We start from the raw sequence: 14,828 nt of genomic DNA on the forward strand, positions 1-14,828 counted from the left end.
TAATGGATAATATTTTTTCTGAAGCATTAAGTAGCATTGAAAAGGTACACATCACGTTGAAGTCGAAATCTGTACCAAAATTTTGCAAATTACGAAACATTCTATTTGTTTAAAGGATACAGTGAAACAGGTACTTGGTCGCTTAGAACTGTGGTTGTACAGAAACTAAAAGTACACCACGGATCTGTTGGGATTTCAAAGCGACAGTCAGAGCAGAATCCATCACTGATTCTTATCCAGTTCCGAAACCGGAAGAACTGATGTCTCAATTAGCTGCCAGAGTATGCTTAGCAAAACTTGATGTCAAGGAGGTTTATTTACAATTCCCTTTGGACGAAAAAACATAGATTTGTGGTTATAAATACTCCGCTTGGTCTACCATTTGCGACTGCCAGTGCACCGAGTTTGTTCCAGCGATACTTAGCACAATTAACACTTTGGCTGTCGTGCGTATGAAATTGATATACAAGGTGACTTCCGTAGCAGGCCATCTGCATCAAATTGATACATACATTCCAGGCCGTGTGCATAAGAAGCTACAATGATTTCAAATGCTTTTATTGTTGCCCTAGCCTCCTGGAGAGCCCGTGCACGTTTGGTTCCGAATTTCGTTGACGAATAGTGTGAGAGTTGACTTTTGTAATTTGCCCTGTTGTCAACTGTTTCCTTGTGTTTACTATCTCTGGCTACACTCGCGATAACTCGCGCAGTGACGTTACTAGATTTTATTTGTGTTTGAAATCGTGTTTCCTTGTAGGTTTGATGTTAATTTCTTGTGAGCTTGTGACAATGTCCGATACGCAGCGAATTGCGGGTTAAGGAATTCAGTGAGCGCAAGATCCGTTTCTTTGGCCATATAGCCAGCGGTGATGGTCCAGAATACTCTCCTGAAAGGTCCGGTAGTGATTCTGAATATTTCGATGCAGGGGGACCGAGAATAAGAAAAAGAACAACTGTTAGGGAATCAGCAACTGTGCCTCATAGAGACGCCTCAGAAGTTACTTGGCACGATGCAACTGTAAATACGAGAGATTTTACCACAACTTGTAATGAGGGAATTGTGGATCATGTGAAGACGCGACGAACTGCATTTTTACCGATTGTGTTTTGATGACCAAGTTTTGGAAATGATTGTCACTGAGACGAATCTTTATGCCGAGCAACAAATTATTGACAGTATTGTCAACGAAAAACGTACAGAACACAGCAGATTACAACAATGGGTAGATGCAAATAACGAAGAAATCCTGCGGGCTTTTTAAAAGTTTTTTATTTATTCGTTCTGTGGATTGGTTTGGATCAAAACTGACACTTCATAAATATTGGTCATGGAATATACTGTACAAAAATCAAGTACGTAAAGCTTCACCCCGTAACAGGTTTGAGGCCCTTTTGAATATGCTACATTTTTGAACAATTCTGGTACATGCAAAGACAAACTGTACAAAATTTTATCATTTCACCATTAGTTAATCTACTGAACGATACGTTTCAAGAAGTGTATCGCCCTGGTGAGAAAGTGTGCATTGGTGATACCATGGTGGGGTTTAAAGGAGGGCTGGGGCTTCGCCAATATATTCCTGCGGAACGTTATAAATAATGGTCTCAAGCTATTCAAACTGTGTGTGGAATACGAAAGTGTGCACGGGAACCGAGAATGCTCCACAGATCACGACATCTCCTCCAGTGTAGCGATGTAGTTAATGGGTCCCTTGTTGAATGCCAGACGCACTCCGTACGTCGATAATTACTATACAAGCGTCGCCTTAGCTCGTAAGTTGAACGAACATTCAACCCATCTCGTCGCTATAGTGAGGAATAACAGAAAGTGCAATCCAGCGACTGTAGCGAAAGGAAAGATCAAGAAAAGTGAAATGCTATGCAAGCAGAGCAACACAAATTTTTTATAGGAAAATGAAAGGACAAGAGAGAGGTATTGTTTCTGACCACTAAAGATGTACCAGAATTGGTAGCAACCACCTCAAGAGAAGGAGGAACCACAAAAAAATCCAGACTTTTGGAATATAGTTAAGCAAAATCCTTCATAGACGTGTCAGATAAAATAGCATCTAATGCGTCCACTTTACGAAGAGGTGTGAAGAGTTACCGCAAGATCGCATTCGAGCTGCACACAAATACGGCAGTTGGCAATACTCATGTTGTCTACAAGCAAGTAACTGACAAAAATGTGCACGTAACTGAATTTCAAGAACAGTTGCGTTTGCACTGATAAACACTGGAAACCCGGAAGATGTACCAGGACCAGCAGGAACACCAGGAACGTCAAGTTCAGGGAACCATGCCACACAAAAGACTGGCAGCAAGAAGAATAGGTGCACATCATATTACCAACGATACACTCACTAATTTGGACGCGCTGAAGCTTTGAAGGAATCAAAGCAAGTCATCACAAACTGTAAGGGTTGCCCGAATTAAAAGCTGACGTGCTTGGACTGGTGTTTCATTATTTACACATGTAAAGTGAAGTATATAACACATTAATTAATTCTAGTATGTAGTTATATCTGCTGTGAATTTGTAAACCAACGTGTTGAGTTAATAAATATTCCGCATTTATATTAGTTTTGCTCTATTCTTCCAAAAAATGAATGCCATTGGTTTGGGAGTTTGGAAGTTTCTGGTAAGGTCTTGTGGGACCAAACTGCTGAGGTCATCGGTCCCTAAGCATACGCACTACTTAATCTAACGTAAACTAACTTATGTTAAGGACAACACACACACACACCCATGCCCGAGAGAGGACTCGAACTTCCGACGGAGAGGGCCGCGCGGATCGTGAGAAGGCGCCTCAGACCACGCGGTTACTCCACGCGGCTAAATGCCATTGGTCTGAAATACTGTAAGGAGTCTTCATTTGTTATTGAAGGATGTGCATAACTACTATATAAGTGCCGTAGCTGGTATGATAATGAAAAAATTAACTTCACAGGTCATGAGTCTAGCAATTACAAACACCTGAAAAAGGCCTCTGCCTGGTACACAGGATTGGGCGATTCAGGTCCGACAGCGAAAGTGTTAATCAGGAAAGCTCCATACGATGTGAATTATGTGGACAACATCACTGTGTTAGGAGAATTTCAGGAAGAATTGTTATGTATAGTATGAAAGCTTTCACGACCGGATGACGTTTCTTCTGGTAAACCTTCCGGGATGTAAGGTCGTGGTCCATGAAACTCTTCAGCTCCTAACGTTTCGTCCAGAACTGCGCTGGACATCTTCAGATGGGTGTTTCTCCTCCGGTGAGTCTTGCCGACTGACGGGTCGGACGTCTGAGAGCGACTTATATATCGTAGAAAGTGGGAGTGACCAGAGTTACACGTGATATGCAGAGATAATCTTTGTCAGAGATAAAACTTAACTATCGATCGTAATCTCGTCACGGATAAAACTGTTTAGCAATTCTGTAGTGCTACTGTCCAAATATCACTAAGTTTCATGGTCTCTTCTTTCCGATTAAAATTATCCCTATGTTTATATATTTCAATTGCTTCTCTACAAAGCCGTGAGTAATAGTTCGTCGTCGTAGATAAAATTTTTGTTTCGGAAAACTTCACTTGATGATTTCCTGGTTGAAAAGCGTGTTCTGCTACAGCGATTTATCTGTTTTTCCTAATCGGCAGAGACTTCTGTGTTCTTTTAACAGTGTATTTACGATTCTTTTTGTTGTTCCAATATAAACTTTACCACATGTACACGGAATTTTATATACGCCACTGGCTGATAGAGGAGCGCGTTTATCTTTTACAGACCGAAGAACATGACAAATTTTCTTCGTTGGTGTAACAACAGGTCTAATATCATGTTTACTTAAAATCTTTCCGATCTGATCCGTTACTTTCTTTATAAAAGGGAGAGAGACTGTATTCTTCCATCGTTTTTCGGACATGTCCTTAAGCTTTTTGTTGTTTGGGTGCAGAATTCTGCTTACTTCTTTCTTTGAGTAGCCATTTTTCTCAAAAGCGTGCTTCAGATGTTTTAATTCGTCGTCTAGATACTCCGGCGTACAAATCCGTCTGGCTCTGTCAACGAGACTTGTAATCACACCTCTCTTTTGTTTTGGATGGTGGTTAGAGTTTTTATGTAAGTATCTGTCTGTGTGCGTTATTTTTCTAAAAATCTGTTGTTTCAATCTTCCATCCGTCTGACTCATAATATATATCCAAGAATCCAGTTTACCATGGAGAGAGAAAATGATAACAAAATACCGTTTTTGAATGTTTTAGTTATGAGACAGACGAATGGAAGATTGAAACAACAGATTTTTAGAAAAATAACGCACACAGACAGATACTTACATAAAAACTCTAACCACCATCCAAAACAAAAGAGAGGTGTGATTACAAGTCTCGTTGACAGAGCCAGACGGATTTGCACGCCGGAGTATCTAGACGACGAATTAAAACATCTGAAGCACGCTTTTGAGAAAAATGGCTACTCAAAGAAAGAAGTAAGCAGAATTCTGCACCCAAACAACAAAAAGCTTAAGGACATGTCCGAAAAACGATGGAAGAATACAGTCTCTCTCCCTTTTATAAAGAAAGTAACGGATCAGATTGGAAAGATTTTAAGTAAACATGATATTAGACCTGTTTTTAGACCAACGAAGAAAATTTGTCATGTTCTTCGGTCTGTAAAAGATAAACGCGCTCCTCTATCAGCCAGTGGCGTATATAAAATTCCGTGTACATGTGATAAAGTTTATGTTGGAACAACAAAAAGAAGCGTAAGTACACGGTTAAAAGAACACAGAAGTCTTTGCCGATTAGGAAAAACAGATAAATCGGCTGTAGCAGAACACGCTTTTCAACCAGGAAATCATCAAGTGAAGTTTTCCGAAACAAAAATTTTGTCTACGACGACGAACTATTACTCACGGCTTTGTAGAGAAGCAATCGAAATATATAAACATGGGGATAATTTTAATCGGAAAGAAGAGACCATGAAACTTAGTGATATTTGGACAGTAGCACTACAGAATTGCTAGACAGTTTTATCCGTGACGAGATTACGATCGATAGTTAAGTTTTATCTCTGACAAAGATTATCTCTGCATATCACGTGTAACTCTGGTCACTCCCACTTTCTACGATATATAAGTCGCTCTCAGACGTCCGACCCGTCAGTCGGCAAGACTCACCGGAGGAGAAACACCCTTCTGAAGATGTCCAGCGCAGCTCTGGACGAAACCTTAGGAGCTGAAGAGTTTCATGGACCACGACCTTACATTGCGGAAGGTTTACCAGAAGATAATTGTTATGTAATTTGAAACCTGTCTTCAAAATTTTAGAAGCGGAAAATTTAATGTTGTAACAGAGATATGTGCACATTCTTCCAGCGTGAAACACCGGGTGGTTACAATTAAAGTGCGGCTATTCACAGGCACGCCAACGGCCTTGCCGCAGTGGTAACAGCAGTTCCAGTGATATCACCGAAGTTAAACGGTGCCGTATTAAGCTAGCTCTTGAATGGCTGACGGTCTGGGTCCGCTTAATGCTGTGAGAAGCTACTTGATTCAAAAGTAGTGGCTCCGGACACGGAAACTGACGACGACGGGGAGAGCGGTGTGCTGACCACGTGCCCCTCCATATGCGTATCCAATAGCGCCGTCGGCTGAGGATGACAGGGCGGTCGGTCGGTGCCATTGAGTTACTCACAGGTATATAGCGTGGGATGTAACTATCGTGTGGCAGCGATAGTTGGTAGATATTGTGATGCGTTAATGCTAAACTGATGTAGACTGGAAGGTAATTAGTTGCTATTTTGGCCAGCAGGTGCAAACCTGGCGAAGTGAATGCAAGAAAGACGCATGAATATTTCCATATGTAATGGATTAGGAATGGAGCGTGGGCAGAAACAGCGAAGTAACTGAGAAAGGTATTGTTATGTATGAAGCGGAACTATGGGCCTCATGGAAAAAGGGTGACTCGGCTGAGTCACGCAATTTGACTCTTACTCTGATCACGAGGTGTGGCCATTACCTGCACGCGTTGATCACGTAGGCTGACGTGAGCATCAATGAACTATACTTGACGGGATGTATCTGGAACATCTTAGGTGGTTACAAAGTTAGTAGACAGGAATACAATTAAATACTTAGCTTTAACTCAGCATAAGCGGTGAACGTCGATCTTGACATTGTACAATAATCTTTACAAGTGTAGTTATAGACTGAACTGCGAATACTTCTTCACACATATAGATCAACTGTCAATGCATGAACTGTACGTGGCGCCTGGCTAGGTCGTAGCTACTGACTTAGCTGAAGGCGATGCTAACTAGCGTCTCTGCACACGAGATCTCTGAAGCTATAACAAGTGTACCACTCCTATTCAAGTCGGCTGTAGAACTGGGCAGTGCGCTAGCTTGTCTAGCAAGACCAGCCGAGTGGCGGCGCTCCGTCTGCTAGCGTCGACAATGGCGATTCGCGGGTCCGATGTGTACTGACGGACCGCGGCCGATTTGAAACGTACAACCTAGCAAGTGTGGTGCCTTGCGGTGACACCACAGGTATAATGTAGATTTTATTATTATCTGCCGCTTACATAATTTGTTCAGTAAGAGCACTGTAGACATCGACGAGATGCCGTACAGCGCCGGATTTGCACCTGGTGGTCGAAATTGGAACTCATTTATTTTCCTGCTTAAGTCGGTTCCCTCATTACCGCATTAGCATACGTACCAAGTTTCATTACAGCCCACATTGGACGTCCTTGACTACCTGCACTTTAATTACAACCAACCGATACAAGTCTGCTGGTCAATTTCCGTTGTCTCCTGAAGATGTTCATTTACATCGAAAGTAGTGGCTTCGTACTCGAAGTAGAGCTGCGGTGGTTTTTATTAAGATTTATGTTGGTTAGTTTATGGGAAAATGTAACATTGTTAATAGGTTTGGTAGACTGGGGTGTGGAATTGACATTATTTGTGAAGTATTCGAAAGTGTCGGAAGTGTTTTAGAAGAGGTGGTAATTTCAAGTCTTTAGGAGTGTTTCGCTTTTACTGCAGACGCCGTTCTTCGCGGTGGACGTGCTTTAGCGGAGCGGACGTCGGGTACTCACAGCAGGACGTGGTTGTCCGGGCCCGGGGCCAGCCTGGGGCGGGGCGCGAGGGCGGCCCGCACGGCGCGCCGGAACTGCGGGCCGGCGGCGAGCGCGGCGGCGAGCAGCGGGCCGCGGCACAGAGACGCGTACTGCGTGGCGCCCAGCAGCCACGACAGCGCCACCGCCCACGCCTCCTCCACCTCCACGTCCGCGTGCTCCTGCAGCACACCGCACCGCACCTGCTCACTGCACACTCACCGTACTAGCGTACCGGCTGCGGGCAGAGCATTTCCGGGCAGAAGGCGTTACCTCGTCCTTTCGTTCAACGACGCCCAGGAGCTACAGTGTATTAACTTCAAGTTGGCAGACCACTTCCTACTCCTGAACCGGCAGAAGTCGGCAAAAGTCCAAGTGCTCCGGCCGCTATCCATTCGCTTTGGGCTGCGGACAACATTACCTAGCTTCAATTACTTTGACTGACGTGTTCCTTTTCTGCACTTCGTTGTGAGAAGTATTCAAAAAGTATCGGGAATTTCGTAATTTGGCGATTGCACTATTCCGATTCAAGCGATTTTTCGTTGTAGTGTTGGTAAACATGTCTGAAAGTATCTGTACGCTGGACACCTTATTCGATGTGTAGCCTGCCGTCAGTTTGCAAGAACGTTTCATGTGTTTTCTTACGAGTGCTTTTCAAAAAAAGAACAGCATAGTTTTTTATAATAATTACGTGTTATTTATAATTGTGTATAATAATTATGTTTTATTTATAGTTGCTCAAAGCAGAGATCCGGCAGAAAAGTACATAAAGACTTATTATAGGTTAAGTGAACATTTTAGGGACTTTGACACGTTAAGCCACAATATTCGGAAGCGGCAGCAGTGCCAGCTGTGTTGACAGTTCGAGCAGCGCGGTCTGTTGCCCGACGAATTTGTAGCAGTTCTGAAGCGAATGCCGTAAAGTGTTTCCTTGAGTTTACAAATCGAGTTGAACTCACGAGGGCTTAAGTCAGGGGAGTGCAGTAGGTGGTATAGCAGTCAAACAAATCAGTAACAGTTTGCACTGTACGTGGTTGAGCATTGTCCTGCAAAATGATGGTCAGGTCCCGCAGAAAGTGTCATTACTTCTGTCTCTAAGTTCGTCGTAGGTTGTGTCCAAAAAATGAACAGCATAGAGACAGAAGTGATGACACTTTCTGCAGGACCTCACCATCATTTTGCAGGACAATGCTCAAGCACGTACAGTGCAAGCTGTTACTGATTTGTTTGACCGATGGGCCTGCCAAGTGCTATACCACCTACTGCACTCCCCTGACTTAAGCCCTCTGAACCGTGATTTTATTTTCAAAGATTATTCTTAAGAATTTATCTTATTTACTAGCGATTCGTCAAGAACATTAACACATCTAATCACACTATGTGAGCGTGGAAGTAGTTTCCAGGGAGTAACTGATGAAATCATAATCAAATTGCTTTTAAAAAATGGGAATTTTATTCCGAAAAGCGTTTTTTCTAAAGAAACAGATTTAAAATTGTAATCAGAAAGCACACTCTAAATATCAAGTTACAATTTATTCAGAGGCAGAAAGAAACAAATTTTTTCACTGTATGTGCTTTCGGGCTGAGAACCTTGCCGCTCCCTTTTGAAAGAAGTAACCAATTACGCAACTTGAGGATCCTGCTTCGGAATTAAGCGAAAAGTCGCTCTCGCAGCTAGCGCCTCCAAATGCAACAGCGCGTCCCCGCCACCAAAAGCCCCGACCCGGCTTCGCGCTGTGGAGACTACGTCGCTGCTCAGTTCCGACGAACCAACAAGGTCCAACCACATCCCGACTCGGAAAATGGTGTTCATCCTGAGGATCCAGGACGTCGTCGACTAAGACGGCCGGAAGAGCAAACGAGCGACGGCAGGCCGCTTTCGCCGACAGCGGTCCCGGCGAATACTAACACCATACGGACCCGACTGTTGCTGGCTGCCAACTCTTCCCGACTGATACTGGTGTCAGTGCTCAGCAGACCACATGTCGCCTCCCGACCGATCGACCAACGGCCTTCCGTCTGCGTCGACGACGGTCCCGGCACGTACTTGCACCGTGCGGACCTGCCTGCTGCTGACTGCCAACTCGTCCAGCAGCGGAGTAACGACGAACCCGACTCAGTCCACAACCCAACAGCGACTGAGACATAGAGCCGACTAACTAACATGCGAGTGTCTGCCTTCCGACTGACTCTGTCGACTCACTGCGCCGACTCCCAGACTGACTCCGATGTCCGCCTGGCGAGCTCATAGCGCCCCTTAAATGCGCGTGAACAGGCAACCTTTCCCATTTCCGACCAGAGGTAGACACCAAAGCTGCGACTGCCGCAGAGGCGCCACCGCCAGAAACGGAGGGCGACTGCTTCACACTACGCGCTGCGGCGCGCTCTTCAAAACAGCAATTTTTACCACGGCTCACCCTCGTGAGTTCAACCCGATTTCTAAACTGAATGTAACACTTCACTGGATTCGCTTCAGAACTGATACAAATTCGTCGGGCAATAGACCGCGCCGCTCGAACTGTCAACACAACTGGCAACGGGCTATACACATTGCTGGTGACTACTTTGAAGGTCACTAAAACTTTGGCACACGCATCTATTTTGTACGAGCTGTAAATAAATAGTTACCACTATTAAAGTTCCAACCCTTGTATAAAATGAGAGGATTGGTGTAGTGGGTCATAACAAGTAACATTCACATAGTAACCAACGTCCACATCCGCCAGCGTTCGGCGCTAGCCGTCATTTAACAACGTCACGCACCGCCAGGAAGGTAGGCACACAGCCTGCCATCCGAATGGACATGGTAGCTAGTCTGCAGGTCAACTTTTTCAATTTCTTCCAACGTCAAGGTAAAAGAGAGGTAGGATTGACTTTTCATGACCTTTGTTTGCAAACAGTTACAAAAACTGCTCGAAATTAATCCATTCTGCTTGAACGCACAGCGTGCTCGATTCCTGGATGAGTGTAGCACCGTTTCAAACACCCCTGGCAAAATGAGGATTGCATCGAAGGTTGCCATAATTCACGCTATCAGCTCTGCATTCGTATTCATAAGTGTTTCGTAAACAACAGATTTCAGGTGATCTCTGACGAAAAACCCAATGGGCGCCAAGTCGGGGCAATGTGCAGATCATGCCACCAACCAAACACGCCCTACCCAATTCTCACCAGAAGTCTCATCCAAATGATTTCGGGCCGTAAGAGCAAAGTGCGCAGGCCCAGGATCATGATGGTACCACATGCAGTCACTCTGAGAGGGACATGTTCCAACAACTCTGGCAGTGTTTCCCTTACGAAGGTTAAATATGTTTGCATTTAGTTGTCGGGGGAGTATGCATAGACCAGTGAGATTAACGCGTAGCAAACCAGCTTAAACGTTGATGACGAAGCATTTTTGGCTACTAACGAACAAAGGCGCCGTGCGGGTTTTCCCGTGCACAGACGTGTTGCTTGTAGCAGTTGAACACACCTTCCTTTGTAAAAGATGCCCCATACATAAAAGAGATACAGTTTGAGATTTCAGGTTGAATGGCACACTTCTACAAAAACCACTGGCAGAAGACAGTGCGACGTGGAAAACCTAATGGGTTAAGGGCTTGAGCTTTCTGAAGGCGGGAAGGCCGCAAATCATCTTCATTCCACACACATCAGACCTTCGAATGGCTTGCAGCCATTTCTTGCCCAACACTTCGCGAGCATGTTGAGGGCGTGTTTTGCAGAAATGCTAAGGCCTCCTCTTCAAACTCTGATGTATACACAGTGCGTTGATACCCGCCTCCGCCTGGCTTTCACACCTGTATTACAAAATGAATGTATCAGGTTTTGATGTAAGCCTTAAATGCTCAAGCGTCATTACGGTGCCTCGTCAGTAGACGATTCACCTCAAGTGTACCTATCTTTTCTCCCAAGAAAAGCGCTTCACTTAACGTCTGCTCCATACAGTACCAAACACAAGAGTGTGCCCGTTTGTTGATTCACTGACCCAGGGTGAACCAGACCCTGCAGTACGCACAGGTGCCACACTCTGTGCTACATTGCATCAATCAGGCATTTTCACTCCCAAACACAACGCGTTCGCATCACAGAATATACCGAAAGAAACTTCGTGGTGTTGTCCCACCAGGAATATCTGCTACCATTCTGATCCGGACGGCCGGTTGTATGCCTACATCTCCGGCGGAATGTCACCTAGCGCCGAAGTCTGAGGGATGATCCACACTTCCAACCCTCTCATTTTTTATATTCATTTTAGAAACTCCTTGTATAGAGGTCCTACACATGGGGGGGAGGAGGGGGGGGGGGGGTGCAAAGCTCATTCAGTTGTAAATTTTAAAAAATTAGGAAACAGATGCATGTACCACGACATTTATTACTGAATAATCAAACTCATTTCAATTATTCATCCCTCTAAGAAAATACTGGAACCCCTACACAGAAGAAGAACCTTCGTGCCTTCATTTATATACCAAAAAATTCCATTCTTGAGCACACCTCAACTCCAATGTGCGTTTAGTCGTAGTTATTGTAAACGCTCTCATAATCAATTTTGTAATTCAGTATCTAATTTTGTCGAAAGTGTCAAGAAGATAACTTTTACTGTTTAAGTCAAGAACCCATAGATTAAAAAATTGGGACGATTATCTTCACTTGGTACTCATCTTTGGCGATCAGTTATGTACTAGATAATTGGCTTATATCCCTATACCCAGTCCCGATCAGTTATGTACTAGATAATTGGCTTATACCCCTAGACCCAGGTCGCACAGTAATGATAAAGTTTGTGAAACAAGGCTGAAAATGTGTTTTTTTAGTTAATACAATATATACTTTTCACCAAGTGCCGACAGCTGAACCAGCTAAAATTCAAATTAAACTATATGGATCTAGAGAGCTTTTCAAGCCTAGAACATCTACGATGTAAATATGCAGACTGAAGTGATGAACGCAAATTTGTACCAAGACCTGGATTAGAACCAAAGGTTTCCTGCTCACTAGACAAATGAGCTAACCACTACGCCCCCTGGCGCACTGGCTTTGCACAACTGCAACGGGCCACCCTTGCACGCCTCGCTGCACGAAGCAAATTCCCATTCACATCTCAGCCCACTTGGCATTCTGCCTAAACTCGAACAGCACTGCAGAGGTTCTCCAGTTGTACCAGAGGTTGAGAATACCGCTACAGTTGTAAGGTTCTTTTGTTTAGAAGACGACCGGTTTCGGGGTCGTATAAGTCCATTATCAGGTGTTATAACTTCGTGCTGTGACCCCGAGCGCCGCGGTGGACGAGTATAGGACGTGGTGTATTACCAGCGAGCACGGAGCTCTGTGATGGGCGTATAAGAGCCCGCAACCGGCCATGTTCTAAATAAAAGAACCTTACAAAAGTAGCGGTATTTTCAGCCTCTGGTATAATACTCAGTTGCGGATGTTCCTCCGACAGGATTTTCTCCAATTATATTAGAATAGTACCTCACCACTGAACGAAATGGAGGATCTTCATGAAACACAGGGATAAGTACACTACTGGTCATTAAAACTGCTACACCAAGAAGAAATGCAGATGATAAACGGGTATTCATTGGACAAATATATTATACTAGAACTCACATGTGGTTACATTTTCAAGCAATTTGGGTGCATAGATCCTGAGAAATAAGTACCCAGAACAACGACCTCTGGCCGTAATAACGGCCTTGATACGCCTCGGCATTCAGTCAAACAGAGCTTGGATGGCGTGTACAGGTACAGCTTGCCATGTAGCTTCAACACAATACCACTGTTCATCAAGAGTAGTGACTGGTGTATTGTGACGAACCAGCTGGTCGGCCACCATTGACCAGAGGTTTCCAATTGGTGAAAGATCTGGAGAATGTGCTGGCCAGGGCAGCAGTCGAACATTTTCTGTATCCAGAAAGACCCGTACAGGACCTGCAACATGCGGTCGTGCATTATCCTGCTGAAATGTAGGGTTTCGCAGGGATCGAATGAAGGCTGGAGCTACGGGTCGTAACACATCTGAAATGTAACGTCCACTGTTCAGAGTGCCGTCAATGCGAACAAGAGGCGACCGAGATGTGAAACCAACGGCACCCCATACCATCACGCCAGGTGATACGCCAGTATGGCGATGACGAACACAATCTTCCAATGTGCGTTCACCGCGATGTCGCCAAACACGTATGCGACCATCATGATGCTGCAAACAGAACCTGGATTCATCCGAAAAAATTATGTTTTGCCATCCGTGCACCCAAGTTCGTCGTTGAGTACACCATGGCAGGCGCTCCTGTCTGTGATGCAGCGTCACGGGTAACCGCAGCCATGGTCTCCGAGCTGATAGTCCATGCTGCTGCAAACGTCGTCAAACTGTTCGTGCTAATGGTTGTTGTCTTGCAAACGTCCCCAACTGTTGACTCAGGGATCGAGACGTGGCTGCACGATCCGTTACAGCCATGCGGATAAGATGTCTGTCATCTCGACTGCTAGTGATACGAGGCCGTTGGGATCCAGCACGGCGTTCCGTATTACCCTCCTGAACACACCGATTCCATATTCTGCCAACAGTCAATGGATCTCGACCAACGCGAGCAGCAATGTCGCGATACGATAAGCTGCAATCGCGATAGGCGACAATCCGACCTTTATCAAAGTCGGAAACGTGATGGTGCGCATTTCTCCTCCTACACGAGGCATCACAACAACGTTTCACAGGCAACGACGGTCAACTGCTGTTTGTGTATGAGAAATCGGTTGGAAAGTATCCTCACGTCAGCACGTTGTAGGTGTCGCCACCGGCGGCAACCTTGTGTGAATGCTCTGAAAAGCTAATCATTTGCATATCACAGCATCTTCTTCCTGTCTAACTTCGTGGTGTAGCCATTGTAATGGCCAGTAGTGTACTTTAATCAAATGAAGCTATGTGGTTCCAGAGACCTTTTCAAGTCTCAAATATCTATATTGTATTTATTCAGGCTGAGGTAACGAATGAAAATTTGTACCAATGCTGGGATTCGAACCTATGTCCCGTGCTCAGTACGCAGAACTATAGTCTGGAGCAGAACATTGGTCACAGAGGGTGTCGAGGGTCTCGATGCTGAATGGAAGAACGCTTGGCAGGGTATGAGAAGAGGCGTCGTGGAAAACGATCACCTAATCCACGACTCAACCAAAAGCGTTGAAGGCTTCAATATCAACAGGAAACACTGGTCGGCTCTAAACAGGTTTCACACGGGAGTTGGACGATGCAGACAGCAAACAACCAAATAGGGCTATACAGACGATTCGTGTTGTCACTGTGGTGAGGTGCAAACAATGGACCATCTTCTGGTTTGTAACATTCATGGTTTCAGAGACGGCTGTCTGATGTTGCTCCACAAGTTAACGGACAATGCCAGGAAATGGCTCTATAATCTTAATGTTACTGTGTAATTAACTGTCTTCAATTTATGTGATTTTTGTTCCATTTAATGTAATAATGTAGTTTCCCTGACATAATTGTAATGTAATAACTGATATAATTTGTTTCCATATTGTAAGTTCCAAACGTTTATTGTGATTCACATTAATCTTATCTGTAGTTTGTAAAATGTATCTGGCAGATCGAACGAGAAATAAAAGTACGCAGATGGAGTAACCACTACGCCACGCTCTCTCAGTGGTTTTGCACAACTGCACTGACTGCCTCAGCTGACTTGAAACGTGAAAAGGAATTCGGACTGAGGAGTAAGA

At 44.6% G+C, this 14,828-nt stretch overlaps 1 protein-coding gene across 1 annotated transcript in view; it reads right to left on the reverse strand.

Moving 5' to 3' along the window:
• LOC124594337 overlaps positions 1-14,828 on the reverse strand; it is a 117,191-nt gene that overhangs the window by 43,765 nt on the left and 58,598 nt on the right. Inside the window, exon 4 of the mRNA XM_047132706.1 lies at positions 7,080-7,279. Within this exon, the coding sequence (XP_046988662.1) occupies positions 7,080-7,279 (200 nt within the window). The remainder of the gene's footprint in view (positions 1-7,079; positions 7,280-14,828) is intronic.

The sequence above is a fragment of the Schistocerca americana genome, chromosome 2 (assembly GCF_021461395.2).
Source record: "Schistocerca americana isolate TAMUIC-IGC-003095 chromosome 2, iqSchAmer2.1, whole genome shotgun sequence".
In the NCBI taxonomy this organism is placed as follows: Eukaryota; Metazoa; Arthropoda; class Insecta; order Orthoptera; family Acrididae; genus Schistocerca; species Schistocerca americana.